Source organism: Artibeus jamaicensis, unplaced genomic scaffold (genome assembly GCF_021234435.1).
Source record: "Artibeus jamaicensis isolate MK-2021 breed Jamaican fruit bat unplaced genomic scaffold, CSHL_Jam_final scaffold_3151, whole genome shotgun sequence".
NCBI classification, from domain to species: Eukaryota; Metazoa; Chordata; class Mammalia; order Chiroptera; family Phyllostomidae; genus Artibeus; species Artibeus jamaicensis.
This window is the reverse complement of record NW_026522037.1, coordinates 4,423,331-4,447,101: the sequence shown is the minus strand read 5'-3', so window position 1 is coordinate 4,447,101 and position 23,771 is coordinate 4,423,331. Positions and strand designations below refer to the sequence as shown.

The following is a 23,771-nucleotide window of genomic DNA, read 5'->3' as shown; positions in this document are numbered from 1 at the left end:
ATCACCTTATCATCTTCTGGTAAGAGTCTATTTGGATAACAAGTATAATGTAAAATATAGATTTTTTACAATTTCCCCTCTGTATCCTACTTTCTCCACCTTCGGTGTATGTATACTCATCACCAATTCCTGCCAGTTTCCTTCTGTACACCGATGTTTGGCATATAGTGGGCACTCATGAAATATCAGTTGAAATTTAATAAACTTTATTTGGGGCCCATTTTTGCGATGCTGTTGAAATTACTGTCTCCATGGTCCCGGTTTTTCTTTTTGTTCATATGTCTGCTTAGCTCTCTCTTTGAACATGCTGTCATGTTTAATATTGTTTTCGTACTACTCCTTCCAATTTTCCTTCTTTCTTAATGCCATGGTTCTGTTTCTGCTCTTCTGAGTACTTTTTTTATCTGTCCCTTGTGCTGCCACCTAATACCAAATGCTGCCCAGGAGTGATTGTGGGGCCTAGTCCCCTTCCCGTGTTTATTCGGAGATGACTGGCCCATGTCTTTGTAGCTTCAATGGCTCCCTCTGGGTGTATGATCTTTAAACCTACCCTTCACCTCTGGTCTGGTACCTCTGAGTTTCTGTAGGCTGTTCTACAGTTACTTTTAAATTTCACACATTTAAAACTGAGCATATCATCTTTCCCTCGTTTCTTTTGAATTGTGCCCTGGTTTACTAATTATCTGGGCTCATTAAACTCTGAGGGAGAGACTGCACCCAGTTGGGTGGGGCTTGGAAAGTACTTTTTTTATCTGTCCCATCTGTCCCCGGAAAAGGGAAGTGAGCTGTGCCTTAGGAAAGAGAAAATAGACTCTTACGAATGGGAGTGTGGGGGAGGGAGTGTGTTTTGGACACGGACCTGAGCAAGTACGTGCCACCCAGGAAAATGTTTAGGGGGTGCCGTTTGTTTAAAGCTTGGCCAGGGCAGTCAGAGCGAAGACAGGCACGCAAGTCCACCGGCTGTAGGGTCTCGTGCCCCCACCCACTGAAGGGTCTTGTGTGAATCCGGGGCCCAGGGTTTGTGCCCGTTCAGTAGGTAATGAACCAACACGGAACATCGTCTTAGCTGTTTCTTCTAAACGACTTCACGTGTATGGAGAAGTTGCAAAAATTATCCAAAGCACTCCAGAGTAGCCTTGATTGGAGTCTATTTTGTATTAATAAGATTCGATTCTCATCTTTTATTTAGGATCTGTTTACCAAGGAGATTATGAAGAATTTAAAGATAGAACTTTAAATTGAATCATAATTATTTGTTAATTTGAGGGGTTTTTTTGAATTGGGACTCACGTAGTTGAATAGAAAAACTACCTTCTCTATGAATTGATAGTATTTCTTTGCAAGTTAACATTATTCATTAAATGTTCTTATTGTATGCATGCAAGTATTATTTCCAGAATTAATATTTATGTATTTCTTTTAAGTTAAACTTATACATGCAGTTTAAATTAGCATATTAATACAATTGCATTCTTTTAAAATTGCCAACTTTACCTCTTACTAATGAGGCTGCAACTATGGCTTTATTTATTCCTTCATTTAGGTGTAATTTCTAAATAAAACTTAAATTTCCTTTGACTTCCTCACATTTTCTAAGTTTCTCAATTATCTTATGACAAAAACCTACAATTTATGCAGCAAAAGTTATTTTGGGTGTTAAAACAAATGGTTATTTAAGCCACCTTTTCATCCTAAGGAAAGGCAGTAAATTAATGCATGTTCTCTGTTATAATCTGGAATATTTTAGGGAAACTTTCGTGCAGAGATGAGAGAAGACATTTTCTCTTCCTGTCTAATTAATTAGATACTTTTAAGTCAACAAAATGAGAAAGTCAGAGCTCTGGACAGAATTTAGAAGTGTTTTCTGTGAAATCCTTTTATTCTCTACTCAGCAATCACCCAGGACCTGTACCGGTTCTCCTGCTCCTTGGTCACCTGGTGTCTCCCTCTGTCCTACCGAAGTCCTGGGCTTACCTGAGACATTAGGTGGGAAAGACAAAGGGGTTTGCTCGAGATCAAGCTCCGCGGACACTCCCCGCCTCTTCCCCGGAGGTGGAAGGCCCCGTTTCCCATCCAGGATGATAACGGTGACCACGTCCGTTCTTTTGGGGGTGTCTAGATGGGGCGCTTCCCCCCCGGCTCCCACAAAGGCATCGCAGAGTGGCAGTGACGCAGAGCTCTCCTGAAACAGCGCCAGCAGGGAGGGCTGTCAAATACGCCAACGTTTCTCCTCCCTCTCGTTGTGATTTCATTACTCGGAGGCCAGAGCAGCGCGGGGCTGTGGCGACACTGCCATGACTGTTGGGCAGATTGCTGGTTTCCAGTTGAAGGACCCGGGGCCTGGCCAGTGACACAGGCCCTGCCTGCCGTGCAGTGTCGGTCCACAGGCCTCCTGGCAGGAGGGTCATGGGTCTTGGGAACGTGCTGGGGAAATTCTAAGCCTGCTAATTTCTTGGATAAAGCTTCAAATTTTAGCTTATAAAACTTAAGTCATTGTAAAATGAGACATTTACTGGTTTATACTAATTAATGCTGCATAAGGCTTCGTGGTGAACATGAATGAAGATGTTCTGTTCATTTCAGTGTGGGTTCGTGTTATATGTGACCGCGCTTGACAAAGCTGTTTCAGTTTATCAGATGTGTAGTATTTATCAGATTTGAAGTATGACTCCAATGCTGGATACACACTTAGTTTGCCTCACTGTTCTAGAACCGTGGAGTAATGAAGGCTCGTATGGAAGTACATGTGCTAGAGAGCTACTCTGAGTCTTTTAATTTTTATGTAAAAATTTCTGGTGAAAATGTATTAAATCTGTGTTTCATTAAATAGAATGTAACAAACCTAACACAACTTTTCTTTGCTGATAATATCTTGAAAGTCACTTACATTTCATTATATTGCCCAGCACTTTCCAATCCACCTTCCCTGCCATTTCCAGTCACAATAAACACCACACTGGTTTTGTTTGTATGACTTCTTTGCTTTTTGTATCGTTTTATTGCAGTTACATGTTTTTCTAAAACTTGCATCCAGGTGTTTCATTTTCTAATGAGGACATTATGTTACATATACTCTTTTTGGACTTTTAATATTGCTTTTTAATATTACACCACTAAAATCCGTGCGTATCGTTGCCTGCCACAGTGGTTCATTTGTTTTCCCCAGACTTCCTCCAAGTCAAGTGAAGGGTGAGGGAATAGCCGAGTTGCTGGGAGTCCTGCAGTCTGGGCCCCGGCTGTCCCCCTTTCCTCCTGGTAAACCTGTTAACCACTTGTTTAATCTGTTTACTTTCATTGTTAGTAAATGATAACCCTAAATGAGCCCTCAGACCCCTGTGCTTTTAGAAATCTGGTTGTGCGTAGGAGCATTTTATCCTAGAGCGGCTGCAGCGGGAAATCGCATCAGTCTGCGGGCTCCTGAGTGAAGGACCTGCCTCGTCGCTTCACCGAATGCGCCCGCATTTACCCTGTTCTACGCTTTCCAAGATTCTGAGTGTGGGGGAGACTTCTCGTACTTCTGGAAGTGTTCCAGTACGGTACCAAATGGCTTCATTTAATCGTCAGTTGTCAAGAAGGTCTTTCTGTGATCCCCATGTGTCCTTGTGGAGCCTAATTCTGGAAGCCGGTGAAGTTTAGAGGTTTTTAAACAGCTGGAAATAGCATCATCGACTATGGATGACTCAGTAGTCCCAGGGTCTTAGTTTGTCATTTCAGTGTTTGTATCAGGTAACTGACTATATACCAGCGGCTAGAGCTTTTATTTTTTAAGTTGCCATGACCATGAAATGGAATCTTCTGGACATTAAGAGACAGAGATCAGCCCTGGCTGGTTGTGCTCAGTGGATTGAGCGCAGGCTGGGAACCAAAGGGTCACCAGTTCGATTCCCAGTCAGGGCACATGCCTGGGCGGCAGGCCAGGTCCCCAGTACAGGGCACTTGAGAGGCAACCACACATTGATGTTTCTCTCCCTCTCTTTCTCCTGCCTTTTCCTTCTCTCTAAAAATAAATAAATAAAATTTTTTTAAAATTAAAAAAAAAGAGACAGAGATCAAGGGAAAGCCGAAATATCCCAGCAAAGGTAACACCAAGTACAGGAGCCACCAAAGGTGCATTGCCCGCTCCCTCCTGAAGGTGGGAGCCTACAGTCAGGGCAGGGCCAGGAGCCTGCCACCCAGCCACGAGTCTGCTGCCCTTTAGCAGTCCGGTTCAAGTGGGGCATCCGTTAGTTCACTCATCCGCTTATTGATTTAGTACACGTTATGTTCCAGATTCTGTTCTAGGCCCTGGGGGAACAGAATCGACAAAACATATTAAATTGTCTGTCTTCAGGGGAAGACAGATAATGAACTGGATAACTAAAGCAATCGGTATGTTTGAAGAACAAGTACTACGGAGACAAGTAGAGGAGATGCGGGTGGGCTGAGGGATGCAGCGTCACGCAGGCAGATGGAGGGAAGGCTGAACATGGGAGGTGACCTTGAGATAAAAGCCTGAAGCAAGGGAGCCAGACAGGCAGGCATCAGAGGAAGGAGCCTGAGAAGAGCCTTCTGAGTACAGGCTGGATCCTGAGGCTGGAGGAGGGGAAAGAGAGAGAGAAGCAAGGAGGTGAAGGGAGACCAGCAGAGAGGAGGTGAGAGGGTAATAGACACCAGAGTGTGTCTCACTATTCTGATGGCTTTTCTCAGAGCAGGATGAGGAACTTTCAGAGGGTTTCGAGCAGAGGATTGACAGGAACCAACTAACATTTAACAGAACCACTTCGGCAACGGTTTTGAGGATGGATCAAAAGGAAGCAATGAGTCGGTGAGGGCTGACTTTTCTCCCTGCCTGTCAGTCTAAGCATAAAAAACTCAGCAAGCAACACCTCTCTCTAGAGACGCACTTTCCATGGGGAATTTGCAAGTACTGAAGTCTCTTTCCTGGGTGAAGATGCGCACATCCCCGGAGGGCACGCCCACATCCTTGTACTTTGTTGGAGAACAGCAGGTGTATGAGAAAAAATACCGAACGTCGCCAACAATCAGGAAAATGCAAACCAAAACCACAGTGAAACCTCCCCCCACATGTGTTACAATGGCCGTTGTCCAAAGACACCAAAGACGAGTGTTGGCGAGGATGTGGGGAAATGGGACCCTTGCGCCCTGTTGAGGGAATTGGCACAGCCACCACGGGTAACAACATAGAGTCAGAAATAGAACTGCCACTTAATCCAGCTACTCCACCTCTGGGTGCATTTCCAAAGGAAATGGAAACAGCACCTTGAAGGGGCATCCAAGCCCCTGTGTTCCCAGCAGCATTTTCCACAAGGGCCAAGATACGGACAGAGTCAACCTGAGCATGGCTGAATGGGTGAAGCAGATGTGATACACACGCACAGAGGAATATTATTCAGTCTTTTAAAAAGAAGGAACTTCTGTCATTGTGTCAACATGGGTGACCCTGGGGGACATTATGCTCAGTGAAATAGGCCAGGGAGGGAAGGACCCGTACAGCCTGGTTTCACTTACATGTGGAATCCGAAAGAAGTTGAACTCATAGAGGCAGAGAGTGGAATGGTGGTTGTCAGGGGCAACCTTAAATATATACAATGTTTATTCATTATACTTCAGTAAAGCTGCAAGAAGAAGAATAGATGTTTACCATGTGTTCTTTCTGGTGAATCAGAGGGTCTCTCGGCCATACCAGAAATTTCCCCCAAGGTCTCCATGGTGCCCAGTGACCCTACATTCAACTCCTATTCCACCACGTGCCTTACTAATCTCTTACAAATTCACTATTTCTTTTTCTTTTTTAGAAAAATAAGTATGTTTTCTAGAACCCAGTGGATTTTTTCCTCTAGTAGAAAATTACTCATGTTTTCTCTCATTAGTTTAAAAATAAATAATGTTTTGGGGAGATGAGAAAAAAATACTAAGAAAAGATTAAAATCTCCAGGAAAAAAATCTTATAAACATTTTAGTATCTTTACGTCTTCACATTTTCACATAGTTGAGATGTCTATACAATTTGATTCCTCTTTTCACTCAACATGATACACATTCCCCATATTGACACGGTGTTCTATGACAATTTTAATGACTGGATGATACTTCATCGTATGGGATGAACCAAAATTTACCCATCCACCGCCTGGTTGTTAATATTCAGGTCACAAGAACTCAGTCTCGATTCTTATTCAACCACAACAGCACAAATGATCTTGTCATTTAAAAAAATGGTAGGTATTTCAACATAGAAGAACAGAACATGGAGCATATACATCCATAGTCTGGGGTCTTGGGGGAAGCTTGTCTGAGGAAGTCATATTTCAGGGGCTCTGCAGAATCCTAAGCAATTAAAGGAGCAGAAAGAGCACCCCCTGAAAGGGGGTGCACCACAGAGGAAATGTCATGTGACAATCTCTGGATTGGGGAGGTGTGTTTGAGGTCAGGGGAAGGGGACAAGTGACAAGGCAGGAAGAGACATTTGTTGGGTCAGGAGGGGACAGATCATAGAGCCTTACAGCTGAGGTTTAAGATTTTGGTCTTTCTCTTTTAAAAAGCCTCTGGGAAGTTCTAGGATAGGAAGTCCGGTTACCAGAATTGGTCGGACTACAGTATAAAAGATAGGTTGGTGGGGAGAAAAACCCAGCTGTCAGGAGACATGCTAGCTAGGGAGGTAGAGGGGACCGAGGAGGAGTCATGGGGGCCGGAGAGGAGTGACTCGAGAGAGATTTGGGAGGGGGAAGAGTCAGGGCTTGGAGATCGGGTGCAGGAGTGAGGGAGAAGTCAAGGACTTTCAGTTTTCTGGCTGGAGCGATGGGTGCATGATGGGGCAGCTCTCTGGTGGGGCCACGCAGGAGGCGGAGCAGATTCTGGGCAGAGCCCAGGAATGTAGATTTGGACAAGTGGAGAATTCAGGTAAGTGCTTCTGAACCATCCAAATGAAGGTGTCCAGGGAATGGTTGTATTTCAAGATCTGAGTGGAGAAGAAATCTCTCTGCCGGAGAGAAAACTTAGCAGTTACAGGCATATGGATGGCATCTGAAGGCATGGGGTGTGATTGTCAAGTGTGGCGTGAATACAGAAGAGGACAGAGCCACGACGGACACTGTGCTGCCCAGGTAGATGTCCTGTCAGGACCGAATGTCTTTGTCCCTTAGCTGTCGGCTGACAGCTTTGGCTATTAGCCTGGTCCACAAATTGCCCTCGGGTGGAGAGAGCCGCCCTGCCCAAGGTCTTGAACTTTTGAAGAAGGGCACCCTCCCACATCTCAGCCAAGGACAGCTAAAAAGGGCCTTTTTAGTTGCAGAGGCCCTCGGGAGACTGGCTGAGGGCATTGCTGAGACTTGGTTGAGCTCAAGTTCACTGTCTGACCAAGTCTGCTTTCTTTGCTTCCCTTCTTCCCTTCTCGCTAGTAAAAATGTCCTGCGTTCAAAGCTCTCTAACTCCCAAACTTCCCACTGAGTTGTGACTTATTTTACAACACAGGCTGGGCAGCCTTGTGTTAGAAGAGTCAGATGAATGGATCGTTTAACAGGAAAGAGTCTCCTGGAATGTCTTCCTTCTAAAGACATACGTTTCCAGATGAAATTCAAAAGCTTTCTCAAAAAGCCTTTCTTCTCATCAAATTTATTGCTTTCTAAATGGATTCCCCGGCTTTCCCTGGAAGGGTTCTAGGTAAGTCATTCTGCTGGTTCTAAGCAGTGCTAGCCTTCTTGATCTGCAGTTACCTTCCTCAACTCTTTCCAGCCGATTGCAGAAGTCTGAGCTGGCCTTTCTGCCTCTCCTTCAACCTTTTTTTTTTTTTTCCTTTTAAATCAAAAGTAGGCAATGACCCATTTCCTTTTTAAGAGGGAAGAGAATCTCTTGCTTTTCATAGCTTTTCTGACTGTTATTTGAAATTTAAATGTAGAGCTCCTAGCCAGAGTCTGAGCGTAGTTCGTTTTTTTTTTTATGCTTGCCTCTGGGAGATTCTTAAGTTTCTAAAAAGCTTACATTCCTATCACACCATTACATTTGGAATAATGTTCATAAGCTGACAACTTAACAAGATTTATAATGAGACATTTAAAGTGCTTTTATCATCTCTTTCATTGGTGATGTGTCTATACAGGAAACGAAACAAAACAAAACTCGTAAGGTAATGAACCAACTGCAATGAACCAATCACAATGAACCAATGTCACCGATTCATTGAAATTTATGGATGTAAAATATCATTTCCACATGAAGCATCGTCTGAGGCATTTGGAAAAAGATTCACATTGTATTCACTTTTCTCCTGCTTTGAGTGCTGATGGGAGTCTCAGAAATGGGAATAAACGGGGAAAGATGCAACAGTGAAACCAAAGACTTAGCTTTGACATCCGATGAGAACATGAGAAATGAGACACACCAACAGGAAGACACGCCATGTGTCTGAATTATCTCATTTTCCGTGGGAGGAGCTCAAAAGAATTTGGTTTATTCTTAAGGCTGAGGGGTGAATGTCAATTCAAATACGTTTCGACATATTAAAAAAATCACCAGAGACATAATTTTAAAACATATGCGTTCTTTCCAAATAACTGGAGAAAAAAACCTTTATGTAGGAAACAATGAAAGAAATCACAAAAATTATGTCAAGTAGAAGACATTGTATGTCATTGTCAGAGTTAATTATAAAAGGCTGGGAAGAACGGTTTTCAACTGTACTTTAGATAGAGAGGACTTCAAGTCACAAAAACTAAACGAGACAAATAAACTATTTTACATCCCTAAGAAAAAGAAGTTAAAAAAACATGAACACTGAAAGGACAGCAAACCACACCTAAAACAAAAGCAAACTAAAAGGACAGCTAGATCAGGAGTGGAAACATAGAAATGAAGATCTCAAGGAGGGTTAGCAACAGGGGAGTGGGAGGAGGAGGAGAAGGGGGGAGAAGGTCAACAGAAAATAAGTAGCATAGATGGTAGATAGAAAATAGATGGGGGGCAAGAATAGTATGGGAAATATAGAATCTAAAGAACTTGAGACACATGGTCATAAACTAAAGGGGGGGGGAATGGTGGGGGGTGAGGGGTGGAGGGGAATGAAGGGGGGAATAGAACAACCATAATGGCATAATCAATAAAAAAATAAAATTAAAAAATTCACAAGATGTGACTTCATGAACATATGTACCAGATAACATAGCTTTAATGCAAGAAGAAATATCACAGTAGTAATGGAAAGTAACAATATTCCTCTTTAATTTCTCGGCCGATCCAGCCAGTAAAAGAAAATTAATGAGGTAAGTAACAGAGTTGATTTAATAGTTGTGTATAAAAATCTATATTTATATAGAAGACAATTTCTTCCTGCTCAGAGAATCTGAACAGAAATAAATCATGTCTTAGGCCACGAAGACAATTTAATATGCTCCCCACAGCAGAAAATGTGCAGGAAGCACTCTTGGATCTCATGCAATAAAACCAGAAACTGGTCTCAAAAGATACAAATTAGCAACAATGAAATCCAGGCATTTAGAAATTAAAATGAAAAAATCTTATTTTACTGGATGACTTAAGTCAGAGAAGCAAATCTTTGGTTCTAAAATAACCGAGGAATGATAATAATAATAAAAAAGCAGCACTATTTCAGAGGTAAATTGAATTAATAGCATTAATTTCTTTCAGTATCAAACAGGAAGAAGGCAAATCAGTAAATTAGATATTTGTCCCAGAAAGTTCAAAAGAAAAAAATGGAATAAACTTGAGGAAATGAGGAAGAAAATAATTTTTAAAGTATAAATTAGAAAACTAAAAAATGACTCATGAAAGATGATTTTTTAAAATGCTTATCTAATAATCGAATAATAGTGGACACTTGTTTCACACTTACAGATGTTCTAAGCACTTTTATGTATAGTAATGCATCTAATCCTTCTAACAACCCGATAGTATCCTCAGTTTACAATGAGGAATTCACTTAAGGCTGTGCCACTAGGGTCAGGAGGAAAACCCATGGACTTGACCCTGTTCTGCACGGTAAGGCAGTACCTAGATATCTGTGGTTTGGAGAACCCAGCGCTCCCTTCCACCTTTTGGAAATGCTCCCTTCCTTTCTTCCAAGAAACGATTTTGTCCACTTGGAGCGCGTGGCACTGGATCAGGGCTCAAATCCCAGTTTCTGCTGCCCTCTCAGCTCCGTGACCTTATGTGACCCGTGCGATCACAGCGGCATCGTGGGGACGGCAGTGGATGTCCATGCGCAGCTTGCTCGGAGCTAAATGCTCTCCCAGGTTATCACATTCCCATCTCACACCAACCCTGCCTCGTATGCACTGTTGGAAACCGCGTTTTGCAGACGAGGGAACTCGTCTCAAAGGGCCCGGAGGAATACCCCACCCCCTGCACGGAAGATAATAAACATTAGCTCCCCTGTCCTCGTTTCTCCAGGTCAGAGCCCGGCGCAGGGCCCGAACCACTGTGTTTCACAGTGTTATTGCTCTGGGAGACCTTCAGAGGCGGTGCCTTTTCCCAGTAAAAGGTGCTTTGCTTTTCCAGTTTTTCTAAAGGCTCAAGGATTGTTATACGACGTGTTACATTTTGTGTGTGCTTGTGGCCAGAATCCCTCCCACTTTCTTGAAACCATTCTGTCCCGTGCGGGTTGTGGCCATGCATGAGAAACAGCAGGTGGTGCCAGATGACAGATGGTGCGGGAGCCCGTCCTCGGTGGGAGGGGGCGCGAGCGAGCCGGCGAGCAGGCGGGCCGCTGCCGGGAGCTCAGCCCTGCTCGCTCGCGGGCGCCTCCGCTCTCAGAAGCTCGCAATCTAGACGCTCGCGAGGCGCTGTCCTTTCAGCACCAGGAGCCGGCCGAGGAGGGAGGATTTTTGGCCGTCCTCCTCCTCTCCAAATTGGCTTGAATCTGCTCTGATTCCCAAGAGTGCGACGCAGTAAGTAGGCATTTGTTTTCGCGATCACCACTCCCCAATACCCTGCAGCCCTCCACCATCCCTTTCACCCCCGCGACAGCCCTGTTTCTGCTAATAACGTTCCATCAGCCGGATTGACAAGAGACATTCAGTTGTGCGGGGCTTCTGGGGGTGGGGCGCCAGCACCGTTCTGAGGGAGCTGGAGAGGAATAGATGTGATGTGTTTGTGTAGTTGGCAGTCTTGCAATACGGGGCTTGCTAACTTTCCATGGAAGGAAAAAAAAAATGGCCCTCCGCTATTGAGGAAATGGAGCTATACCATGGCTGAATAACAGGTTCGGGTTTAAGCCTGTCCTTTTTGGGGTTGTTTGGTGAAATTGTGTCTCCTGTACAAGCTATGTATTATGTAAAAGGGCACACTGCCTGTCAAGGCGGTGAGTGTTATTTGTTATGCTTTAGGGAGGTTTGCTGAAGGAAAACCAATAGACTCAAATAGCAACCATGGTGGTAAGGTGAGATCTTCCATACCGCAGGGCGACCCAGAATAAAAGGATTTAACTGTGTGTTGGGAGTAAGCTCTTCCCTGAGATGCTATGCCCATGTAAGCTCTAGTGTCTTGCATATTTTTTAAGCCTGTGTATTTTTGTGTGAGTTTCCCAGATTAGAGGACTGTTGAGCCCTGTGGACAGATGACATGTTGGGATGATTACAGAAGTTTTCCGGAGAAGGGAGTCATGTCAGGAGATCCAGCGGGAGATCCATGCCTGGTCCCTACACTGAGAGCTGCCCGAGGGGCGGCGGTGGGGGCAGCGCTGCTTTCTCTTTGCCTGCCTCCCCTCAGGCTGTAACTGAAACCTCCCTGCTTGCCTAGGTCGGGAAGAAAAGCCTAAGGATGGTGAAGCTGAACAGCAACCCCAGCGAGAAGGGACCCAAGCCACCTTCGGTGGAGGATGGCTTCCAGACGGTCCCTCTCATCACCCCCTTGGAGGTGAATCACTTACAGCTGCCCGCTCCGGAAAAGGTAAAACAGGTCTCTTCTTGTCAGTTCCACTCTCCCCCATCTCAGGAAATAAAGCGGCAGAACATGCCACCCCCAACCCTTTCATCCCTGCATCAGCCAAATGCATTGCCTTCCTGTAAAACAGCTATTCCTTCCAGAGGCATGACATCACTGTGTTGTGTCAGATTTATGGTAAGTGTTTATTCATTTTTTTTTTGGTTCATGTGTCTTCCTTTTAAAAGTTTTATCATGCCAGATAAATACGAATAAGCTTCTAAATGGTGACGGAGAAAACCGTCTTGATTATTTGGGGGGTGGTATTTCAAAAATCAACTGGTACAGGTCTCAGGGTGGAGAATTGGATGCAGCCCAACACGCATTTGGTTAGCACCTGCTAAGGCCCTGTCCCTGTGCTGGAAGTTGGCTATAAAAAGACAGATGACAAAATCCCTACCCAGCATAAGGCATAAGATGGGCCTCGTGGCAAATGCTGTTCCTGAGTGCCCCAAAGGCTGTGAGAGCAGAGGTGTGGGAACAACTAAACTCTGCTGTGAGCAGGAGGGGACTGGGAGGAAAGGCGAGGCAAGCTGCAGAGGACATTTGAATTTGGCTTGTAAAGGTGAGTACCAATCTTCCAGGTAGACCGTGGGAGCAAGAGGTATTTAAGGCAAAGGGCACACATGGGAAATAGCATGACCAGCGTAGAGTGTCTTTGGGGGGGTGTGGCTGGGAATGAATGCCGGGCTGAAGGGATACCTCCCGGCATGGGTGTAGTCCATGAGGAAAGGAGGTGGGCATTTATACAAAGACCTGTGGGGGGAGTGGGGAGGTGGTTAGCGCATGGACACAGGTGGGAAAAACATTGCCACTTAAGAGCCATTGGTGTACCTGGGGATTTATCATGTGAGCTTTTACATACTGAGAGAGAGAGATTTGGAGACAAATTATGGAGCTCCCTGGCTAGGGAGTGAACAGTGGACCATCCTGTCTGTTTGATTCTCTCATTGGTGTCTTCAGGAGGGCATTGTGTGTCTGAACCAATTGGCTCTCTCCGATGAACAGAAGAGGAGCCAGAGCTAGATAAAGGGCCTGGCTGATTGGCTGGGGGTTGGGTCATCTGTTTTGAAAGTGCAGAGTTTGTCAATGTGAGAATGTGCACGGGGGTGGCAGAAATAAAGAAACCTTGAGCTGTCCTGAGAAACAGATAAAGCCTTCAAAAATTAAATTCGAGCAGGCAATTAACACTGAAGTGATATGGGGGAACAGCATTAACTGGGTGTCTGGTACAGGCAGAGCAGAGGTTCCCAATTTTTGACTTGCATGTTAGGATCAGCTGGGAGACTTTGCAAATCCTGAAATCCAGGCCACACCCAAGAACAACCGAATGAGACTCTCTGAAGGTTGGACCCGAGCATCACAGTTAATTAAGTCTTTCCAGGTGACCCCTGTGTGCAGCCAAGTCTGAGAAGCACTGTGCTAGACACTCCTTACCCCTGGGTGCTGGAATTATGCACTCACATTCACAGGTAATAAGGTGAAAGATCAGAGAAGTTTGGTTAGTTTCCAAGCTCACGGAAGGAGTGTGTGGTGATGCTGGAATTTGAGCCCAGATATAATAAAAGTTGGGGAGAAGGGGAGATAGTCTCTTGAGGTTTTGTGAGGCTTCAGGAAAAATTTTACCCTTCAGCCAACACCTGCTGCCTCAGAGACCTGCATGTCCTTGCGAGGTGTGCCAAGGTGACCGTGGTGAGGTCACCTCTCCCCCAACTGTCTGCACACCTGCAAGTCATGCAGAGATACTCCTACCTCTGTCCCTGTTTATGCCCCCATCCCACTCCATCCTCCTGCCTTCATGGGCTTTCTTCTCTCCTTGAGAGAGGAGACAGACCCAATAACCACTGAGCACCTAGTGCAGATGGACCACAAAGCTGTCCCCAATTCTGAAGGACAAATGGGGCCCTGCCTGGAAAGGGAAACCAATGCATCCGGAAAGATGTGAATCCCAAAGGAACACAACCCTACAGGGCCACATCACACAGCTTCCTTCTGATGTTCATGACAAAGTCTTCTTACCGGGTGGACCTCGGGTTTCTCTTCTGTGAAATGGGGGTGATCACACCTACCTCCCAATGGTCAGAACCATAGAAGTGGCTTCATGTCTAAAGTGCCTGGGACAAAACTAACTGTAAGAGAATAGGAATGGCCATTTTTAACAGTTATTAGAGCCCACAAGGAAGTTGCTATTTTAATCCAGTTTTTAAAGATGATGAAACTCAGGCACCGAGTGGTAAAGTATCTTCCTAAAGCACAGAGTTGGCAAGCATTTCAGCAATGTCTGGAGGACCTAGAACCCAGGCACGGTTGTTCTAGAAGCTTCCACCATGGCAGGAACAAGGAGCCAGCTGGCCTGGGCATCCACAGACCGGGGCTCAAGCTCAAGTTGAGTCGCCAGCCCCCAACGCAACTCACGCGAGTTGTTCTGCTTAGGCCTCTGTCTTTTCTGAGCGGGATGTTGAATTAGCAGTTTTCTGTGCTGGTATTTAGCTTTTATAATCTTTACAAGAGCAACCAAGCTTTCCCTCTGACATTAGAACAGATGTATTAAGAGTGAGTTCCGCTCCACAGCCAAAGGGGCCTTGCACATGCCTAATGACCATCACTGACCACTCCCCCGCTTCCCAGCCTCCCTTGGTCAATGACACAGAGCAGGTTTCTTGTGCTGTCCAGCCTCATGTGTGAGGTGGGGCTGACACCATCGGGACCCCCCCCCCCCACAGGGCCCAGGGAAGGCGAAGCGGGTCCGGACCCAGTTGTCAGCCCTTTGACGAGGCTCCGGTCATATAGATGGTAAACGAGTGAAGCTAACATGGCTGTGGGACAGAAGCCCATCTGGCCCCGGTGTTCAGTCACAGTGTTTCTTCTTTGTGAAAGTAAAATGCAGAGTGTGCTTGGCCGGAACGAGGGTGCTCCTGACGACTGTCTTTAGATTTGTTCACTGAGCGCTCTCTGGTATGGAATCGAGTTTCAGGGGGAACGTTTGGAGGCCACATGGAGAGGACATGCCCTTGTGCTGGGCCGGGAACGGGCCATGCGGGGCACTCGCAGCCGCTGTTTCGGCTCATCTTCCCTGCAGCCCCATGCGGTGGGTGCTAGTGAACCCATATCACTGAAGGGGAAACTGAGGCTCAGATCATTGGAGTGACTGGTCTGAGCTGCCCAGATGGAGAGGAAGAGCTGGGGCTGAGCCCCGGTGCACCTGACACCCCAGTTCTCCCTCCACATCGCTCCACCTTTGATAATGAGACAGCCCCCCACTCCCCTCCCAGAGAGTCTTTCTTCAAACACAGATGCCTTCATCTGTAGACAGCTCCTCCCCGAGGTGCCGGGGACCATCCCCCAGGGCAAACCCAGCCTCTGGTGCCCTGGCTCAGTGCTGGGGGACTGGCGCCTGCTTCAGGAGGGGAGAGCGCAGGGCCCTCAGTTGGTGTCCCCTCTCTTCTCTTAATCACTGTACTCTGTCCTCCACACTGCACCTGAGCTACTGTCCCCAGAGTTGTGACCAGGTCCTTTCCCTGCAGAAACCCTTTCGGGCAGCCCCACAGGGTACCATCCTCAAATTCTCACTTCAGTGTTCCTGGTCCTTCATTACCTGCTCCACGGGCTTCCGTCCCTCCTGCTCCCCACTGTGTACCTGGAACACCACATGTCAGACTGATCTAAAGCGATGGGCTCTTTCCCCCAGGGGGACATGTGTCAACGTCTGCAGACATTTTTGGTTGTGACACTGAGCTCGAGGGCCCTGGTTCTCCCTGATGCCTGTAGCCTCAGTCCTGGCATGCAGCGGGTGGCAGGAAAGACCAGTTGAATGAGGCACGCTGCCCCTTGCCCAATGTAAAGTTGGGCGTGATTCCTCCACTTGGCAGGCGGGGGGATAGGCTAGAGTCTCAGCAGGTGGGCGGCCTTCTCCGGGCCGTGGGAGCCAGCTCTGGAGAAGCTGGGCCACCACATTTCAGAACCTGCCTCTGGGCCCTCACTAATTTCCGTTTATCTAGGTGACCACAGTAATAACACAGCCCACAGGCTCTATGTGAGGTCGTTACCATCACCCCCACTTTACAGATGCAGAAACCGTCTTGGAGAGGCAAAACACTGTCCTGGGACACGCCACAAGAAACCAGGGCAGCCACGATTGCACACAGGTGTGCTGGGAGTGAGCGGATGGCAGGTCAGCAGAGAGCAAGCCACAGGCAGGCCCAGCCCCACGCTGGCGAAGCCCCAGGTGGATCGTGCACTTGGCGGGCCAGCAGCCAGGCTCCTGGCAAACGTTCCTTCCCTTTCGATGGATTACTCAGTCTTTACGCATCCTGGCTTCCCTGCTTGTGGGGGGAAAGGAGTGCAGACACTTGGAGGTCAATTACTGATGCTGGGCACGCTTCATATTTCGCGCGGTAGACCACATGCTCTTTGTAGTTCTAGAGACCTGGGTTCAAATCCCAGCTAAGCTATTTACTTGCTGTGTGGCTTTAGGCAAGTTGCTTAGCATCTCTGGGCTTTGGTTTTTTCCAACAGGAAAGTGAGCACAATACCGACCTAATGGGGTTACTGTGAAAGAAAAACATGAAAATCGTCTAAAAGCAGATGGATGGTGCTCACTGGAGTTTCCTCTCCTCCACTGGACATCGAGAATATAGACCCTGAAGTGGGTGTTTTTGGAGGCCCATTGTTAAAGCAAAACGTGCTGAGAAGCGTGGGGTTTCAAGGGTTGGGGTGCAGGGGCCAGACGGGTAGACCCGGAAGGTTGGCAGAGGAGGTGCCGCTCTTGTTACTGAGTCCGGTGTCCTTTCTTGCCCTCTCTTGTGGCTTCATTGAAGAGTTTCCTTTTCTCCCCGAGCCACGGGATCAGAGGCCCAGCTGCCCTTCCCCAGGGAGCCGCAGAAATGCCCATTTCCACAGGTGCCGGCCCCGTGGAACCACCTGGTTCTGCTTCTCAAAGTCTCTTAGGAGATGGGATTGTAAATCACTCCAAGTTGGGCAAAGGCTCTGACTAGGCAGTTCCAACGAGCAGGTATAAAATGACCACTAAGCCTATTAAAAATTCCATATAATTTAAAAACATAATTTTGAACAAAATAGAGCTTTCTACCTATCAGATGGCAAAACAAATTGCTAGAGCCTGGTGTTGCTAACGCTAGCAGTTAGCAGGTGCTGGTGTGCGCTTGTCGGTTATATAATTGGGTGCAATGCTTTTCAGAGGGGGTGCTGACATGGTCTGTAAGACGTAAGCTCTGTGTGCCATTTTATTGGGATGCTTCCAGCAGGTAGGAAGTTATCCTGGGGGTATAGTTTAGCTAGGATGCAAAGGCCAATAAAACCCTGGGAAACCAGGACACTCCATGGAAAAAGGGGCGGGCTAAGCAAACCCTGGTGCTTGGGCGTGGGAACCAGAGTGGCTGAAGGCAGGATGAGGCCGATCGGCCTGTGCTCGCTCGAGGGGCGCAGCGTGCGGGGAAAACGACTTTAAAGAGCATCGTAGGGGTGGTCCCAGTTGTGGGAACACCTGCATGTGTTTCATTCTTATAATTTATAAAGCAGTTTGGAAAGTCTCCCGAGAAAACTGTTGAATGCTGAAGATGGAGGGATGGGGGTCGGTGGGACCCTTCGAAGAACTTTATTCTGTATTTCAAACACTTTTCACCATGAGCACGTATCAAATTTTCTGTTCTTTAACTAAAGTCACCCGAGTTTCCCAGGTGATAAAATAGTCTTGGACGGCTCACGTGACTTGCTCGCAGTCATACACAGAGATTGGATTCGAATCCTGACTCCATCACTTGCTCTCTGTGTGACCCTGGGCAAATTCACTAGCCACTCTGAGCCCCCAATTTCTTGTTGTTGGAATGGGAACAATATCTTCCTCTGAGAACTGTTTAAATGTGAAATGAGAGGATACAGTGAGTGTCGAACATTTATCGCGGTGTCTGGTGCAGAGTAAAAGTTTATTGGCAGGTACTTCTTACCATTGCTGCCGCTATGGTTGTTGTTATTACCATTGGCGACTCAGCCCCGGGATCTTTGTTCCCAGAAGCTCAGGGGCTGGCCCCCAGCCGCCAGCACAGCTGAGCAGGGGGTGACATGGACCGAGCCTCCAGACCACAGGTGGAGGGCCTGGCGGTGGAGCTGGGGATGTGATTCTAGCCCAGGAAGCAAACCCTTACTCAGAGCAGAAGAATCTGGAAGCCCCTGGTAGAGGACCCTCGGGAGACTCCCTCATCTTGCCCCACCTGACCCCTCGCCACACAGCTGCCGTGTAATGATTCTTGAATGACGACCTCTCTAGTGGGTGGCACTTGGATCTGAGCCAGAAGCCAGGGTTACAGCCTTGGTCCTGCCTCTCTGTGGCCACATCAGGCGGTGTAGTCGTTCCTGCCCTTCGTCTGTAGAATGGGGACAATCGCTCCCCCGCCGGACTGCAGAGAGGGTGGGCAGCGATGAAGGAGTGAAGCATCTGGCCCAGTACCTGGCACAGAGTGGGCACCCCCTTTCCAAAACTCTGCAGGAGAGGGCAGGTCATCCTTGACACTGACTCAGCACAGCCACTTGCCAGTCATGTGGTCATAGGCAAGCGACAACTCTCTGAGTCTCAATTTCCTCGCCTGAAAACCGGGAATGACAATTCTGAAGAATGCAAGGACTGGAGAGAAGGTTGCCAGGGCAGTTCGGGGGGGTGAGCTGGGCCCTTAGCCCTGTGCCTGGCACATAGTAGGTCCTCAGCTGCTGGCCAATCTCTGTCCTGCTCTGAACAGCTCTCTGTACCGCAGGGATGAGCCAATGGCTGCGGCTTCTGCCAATTTTTGTCAGGTGCCAGTCCAGCTCAGAAAAATACAGTCTTGCTTCTTGTCAGGTCTTCTGCACTTTTATTTGTTGTTCCTGCCAAACTGGGGCCCCGCCATGTGGGGGCCTCTTCATTATTGATAATCCCGGGAAGCAGTATTTTAAATTTTTATGATCTGTACTTTGCGCCATCTGAACCATCATGTATCATCTGGCCTTGCCAGCGGACGGGGAATAGATCCAGCCGAGGGGTCCTTTCGGGATGAATAATTTATCCCATCTCCTCAATGCCATCATTTCACACTTATGTTAAATGATGTTCTTCATATCAGCCACTGACAGGGCCCTGCGAACTGATCCAGAAAGATGAAAACAAATTTATTTCTTTGCCCAAATCCGCCATGATATTTGAACATCCGGACGTCCATTTTTCCCAAATATCTCTAGCCACCCTCTTGACAGTAGACAGAAGAAAATTTTTTCTGTCCTCTCTTGACTTTTGCTCCCATTTCTGTTATTATTCATGGAGCTTGAGGCTCTGTTTTGCTCCATTTTTTTTGCAACTGCTGAGAGTAGAGCCTTTCTCTGCAAATTTATTCCCTCTCCCCTCTCTTTGCTTATGCAAGCCGATTCCTCCAAGGTCCAATTAATAACGATCGGCTAACATTCTTTATGCTTTCCCCTTCATAGCACTAATAAAAGTGACTGTCATGCTATCTTCTTTAACAAAAGGGGACAGTTTCTGGCTCCTCTCCATGAGAACCGAACACTGAGCTCCATGACACCCACGCCTCCCAGCTGGTTGATTCTAGTAGCTTTGTGGGGCTGGGCTCTTCTGCTTTCTTCATTTCTCAGTGACCCACTGAGGCTCACTGCGGCTGGCCGACCTGTCCTGCACCTCTGCAAAGCCCTTCCCGGCTTCCTAACCCTTCCTCTGCTCCTCGCCACCCTAAGTTCAACGGCACGGTGCTTGACCTGCCGTTTGGAGCCTCTGACTGCCTCCTGCCATCTCACCAGCCCTGCTCCTTGGCCACTCAAAACCACCCCTTCGGAGTTTTCCCCAGGTGCTTCCAGTGTTTGCTGGTGCATCCGCCCACTGGGTGTAGGAAGCTCTTTTCCCCTGGTGTGGGGAGGCAAGAATGGGAATGTGGAGGCTGCCTGAGCGAACGTTCCAGGGGAGATGAGGATGCTCTGGGCTGGTGTGGCAGAGGTGTAACCGGACAAATGGGTCGACCCAAGAGCAATTTTTGAGGACGTGGGAGCTGATGATGGAATGCGTTTGGGAATGAAGGGGAGGGAAGGGTTGTGGGAGGTTCCTGGATGTGATTTGACATGAATGATGGCGTGGATCTTGCTGCTATTTCCTGAGCTCAGGGTCACACGGGGAAGAAAATGTCGAGGGGTAGGTGGGTCAGGGAACTCAAGGAAGGGCCCTGCGTGGACATGAGACTTTTGGGTGTGCGGGTGGGAGGGCAGATGTCCAGTGGGGTGACCGGAGTGCTGGGTTGGAGATGCAGAGGTGGGGGTTGTGAGGATGCGGATGGACCCGGAAGCGATGGGAGTGAGAGCCCCTGGGGAGGTGGCAGTGGGGGTGTTGGAGAGCAGGGGAGAGTGCCCAAGACCTGACCCTGAGAGAGTCTAACACCGAGAGGTCGGGCCAAAGGTGGGCCGGTCAGTGAGCCGGCAGAGGGGAGGCAACCCAGAGCTCAGGGCAGGGACGTTCCCAGCAGCAGCAAGCGGCAAGCCCATCACAGACTGGCTGCCCAAGGCTCAGAGGGGTGATCAGTCCAGGCAGGTGGGCAAAGATCTGCTCTGGACTTGGAGATGGGGCTCCAACGAGGTAGCACTTTCATAGGGTTGAAGGTCAAGTATCATGTCGCAGCCTGGGTTGCTTTGGTTGCTCTCTGACCTACAGAGAGGAGCTGACAACGGGGGGTGGACACGGGGTCGGGTGTCCCACTGTCCCTTGGCCTGTGTTTGAACTTGGTGGTTTGAGGAGTGAGGCTCCGAAGCCAAAAGAACTGTTTTCATTTACAAGTCACTCAGGGCACAAGCAACATGTCACAGGGGTGCAAGGCCAGCGGGGCCTGGATTTGGAGACTCCGAGCCCAGTTCTGCCTACACTCTGCACCCCGACCCATCACTGCACATGGCAAATGGGGCGCTTTAAAAAGAAGTGCTATGTATGCTATAAATATCACAGAGTAATTACATACTAGAAACCTGTAAGTGATATGAACAAATATTCTGTAAATTATATACGTTTTGGAACTTGATGTCTTAGAAGCTTCCTGGCACAAAAGGCCGGGGCAGTCAACACCCCAGGGCTTCCGGCTCGCAGGACGCACTGACTCGGTTCATAGGGGTTACGTTAGGGCTACTGCCCTGAGGTTCGGGCTGTCCCTGGGTCCCCACAGTGCGGTGGCACTCGGCAGCTTTGTCTGCCAGGCTGCCTCTCCACCCCCTCTGCCCACACAGGGGGCTGGCGTTCCATAAATGCCTTGGCAGGCTGACAGTACAGCTCAGGAAGATATTAACCACCTCTGCAAAATATTCAGACTTCAGGAAAATACCGTGGATTCAACAGGCCGCCATGCTTCTCAGCCCCTACATCAAATTGGAAGTCAGTCTATGTGCAAAGCATTAGCCTCGGGGTGCTCACCAGAGCTTGTCGGTGTGACCCGAACGGTGGAAACCATCTAAATGTTCAACAATGGAGATTAATCAGATTAATTATAGCATCTGCATGCACTGAATAGGATGCTACATTAACAGGAAAAATACGCCCTGCCTGGTGGGGCTCAGTGCGCTGGGCGTCCTTCTGCTGGTTCAGTTTCCTGTTCAGTTTCAGTGCCTGGGTTGCAAGCCAGGTCCCCGGTGGGGGGCGCGTGAGAGGTGAAGGATCAATGTTTCTCTCTCTTCCTCCCTCCCTTCCCCTCTCTCTAAAAATAAATAAATAAAATCTTTTTTTTTAAAAAAGGGCAAAAACACAATCACATATTTGTCTAGGTGGAAAAAATACTAACATAGTGTGTGACGAAAGTAGGTTCTAGTTCATAGACGACAAATCCAGCGTGAAAAGGAAATACATTCTTGCCTAACCAGCAAGTACACATAATACCTGCGTATAAAACATCTGGGAGGGTGTGGCCTGGATGTCGTCCTCGGCTGTCTCCACTGGACTGGCGGCGTGCGGTGGGTGACTTGAATTTTCCATTTTCTTGCATGTGCTGGAGAGGGGGCCTTTATGCAGCTCGCAGGAAGTTCTGCCCAGTGAAGTGAAGGAGGGAGCAGGGTTTCCAGTCTGCACACGTGCTAACTCTGGCCGAATGTTTCAGGTGATCGTGAAGACGAGGACAGAGTTCCAGCCCGAGCAGAAGAACAAAGGGAAGTTCCGGGTGCCGAAAATCGCCGAGTTTACGGTCAGTGTCTTGGCAGTGTATCAGAAAGGTAAAGGTAAGGCCGGCCTCTGCTGGCTCCCGCTCCCCGCACCAGTGAGACAGGTCCTACTGGAGAGTGGCAAACGCCACGCATTTCTTGGGACCACACTGTCTGGGTCACTGAGTCTAATCAAATCCCAGGAGCTCTGCCGTGGGAGGACCACCTGCGCTCTCTTCTGCTTCGGAGCGTTTGGACCATTGGGTAATTGCTGAACGTATCTCGTGTCTTCTTGTCCCTCCTGTCAACCATCTCTCTGCCTTTCACAGTCTCCAGGAAATGGGATGAAAGCATGTACAGGAATTCAAATTTTAGTCAGTAGATGGTTGCAGCGAAATGCAGTAAAGACAAAAGGGACGGAAAGCTGACTTAATGGGGAGACGGAACAGGTGTCGCTCTGTTTCCTGGTGGAGGGGTCCCTAGGGCAGCTGATGAGTAGGTATGCGGTGGGAGGAACTGCGCGAAGGGGCGGTGAGGCGCGCTCGGCGGGCACGGAAGGAGGGGACTCTGGGGAACTTTCTGGGGAGGTCACGCAGGACTTTGGGTGGCTGAAGGAAGCAGGGCTTGTGCAAAGGCCCTGAGGTTGGAGAGAATCTGGCCCCAACACGGAATAAGAACAGTGGCAGCGAGGCCAGGCTCTAGGAGGGGCGTGGGGAGCAGATGGAGACAGGGCAGGAGACACAGGCAGAGGGCAGATGGTTCCAGGCCTCGAGTGCTGTGTGGGGGGGGTTTGGATTTTGTGCTAGAAGCCTCTCTGCAAGAGGCACGGTTGAATTTGGGTTTTGACCAAAGCACTGGCTTTGACGTGGCTGGTGGCTCTAGAGGGCAAGAGGGACCAGAGGCTAAGCAGTGTCCAAATGAAAGTCAACAGTGGCTGTGATAAAGATGGTGAATGGATAGAGAGACGTGGGCAGACCTAAAAGATACTTACGAGGCGAAGCTGGCCATGGAGGCAGCAGAGCAGGGGGTCCTGAGGATGGACAGTGGAGCAGGCTGTCTGGGTGTGAGCCGCTTCCATGCCTACCCGCCCTGCAGCCACCAGCGGGGCGGTGACCCTCGCTATCAGTCACGTGGAGACCGCGCGAGTGTGGCCGTGAGGACGCCGGCGGAACAGAGCACAGCTCTGGGCTCTTCAGGAGAAGCACACCGCTAACAGTCACCGTGCTGTGGCAGCTGTGACCCAGGGCTTCGAAAATGGAAACTGCACTTGGGTGCTTATCTGGGACTTGGCGCCTGGACGTGGGTAGATATCCTGGTCTGTTTATGACCCTGTCTTTCTCTGTGCTAAGTCTGTGTCCCAGCAGCCAGGTGTGTGAGCCTGGGAGGGAATGTGGCCTCTCCCTAGGATGTGGGGCTTCCCTGGATGCTGACTCCACTTTGAGAGCAGGGATGGCTCTCATTTTTGGCTGTCACTTCACTGTCTGATACACAGCGTGGGCCCAGTAAACATGGACTTGGCCTGAACTGACTCAAGTGCACCCAGGAACCAGCAGGTCGTTGTGTGGGAAGGGCCGGGGTGTCTTGGTGTGTCATACACGTGCACCAGGCTGCGGAGGTCTTTGGAAATATGCCCGGATGCTTGTATAAAAATGTTGATTCTAGTCCTGGCTGGTGTAGCTCAGTGG

At 48.4% G+C, this 23,771-nt stretch overlaps 1 protein-coding gene across 2 annotated transcripts in view; it reads left to right on the top strand.

The window, feature by feature from the left end:
* Positions 1-10,746: 10,746 nt before the first annotated feature.
* NSG2 (neuronal vesicle trafficking associated 2) overlaps positions 10,747-23,771 on the top strand; it is a 35,232-nt gene continuing 22,207 nt past the window's right edge. Inside the window, exons 1-3 of one of the 2 annotated variants that reach the window (XM_053656989.1) lie at positions 10,747-10,898; positions 11,749-11,898; positions 22,047-22,130. In XM_053656989.1, coding sequence (XP_053512964.1) covers positions 11,770-11,898; positions 22,047-22,130 — 213 coding nt within the window. In that variant the 5' untranslated portion in view covers positions 10,747-10,898; positions 11,749-11,769. Of the gene's footprint in view, positions 10,899-11,161; positions 11,213-11,748; positions 11,899-22,046; positions 22,131-23,771 lie in introns of those variants that run through there. The other variant, XM_053656990.1, reaches the window with a different exon arrangement.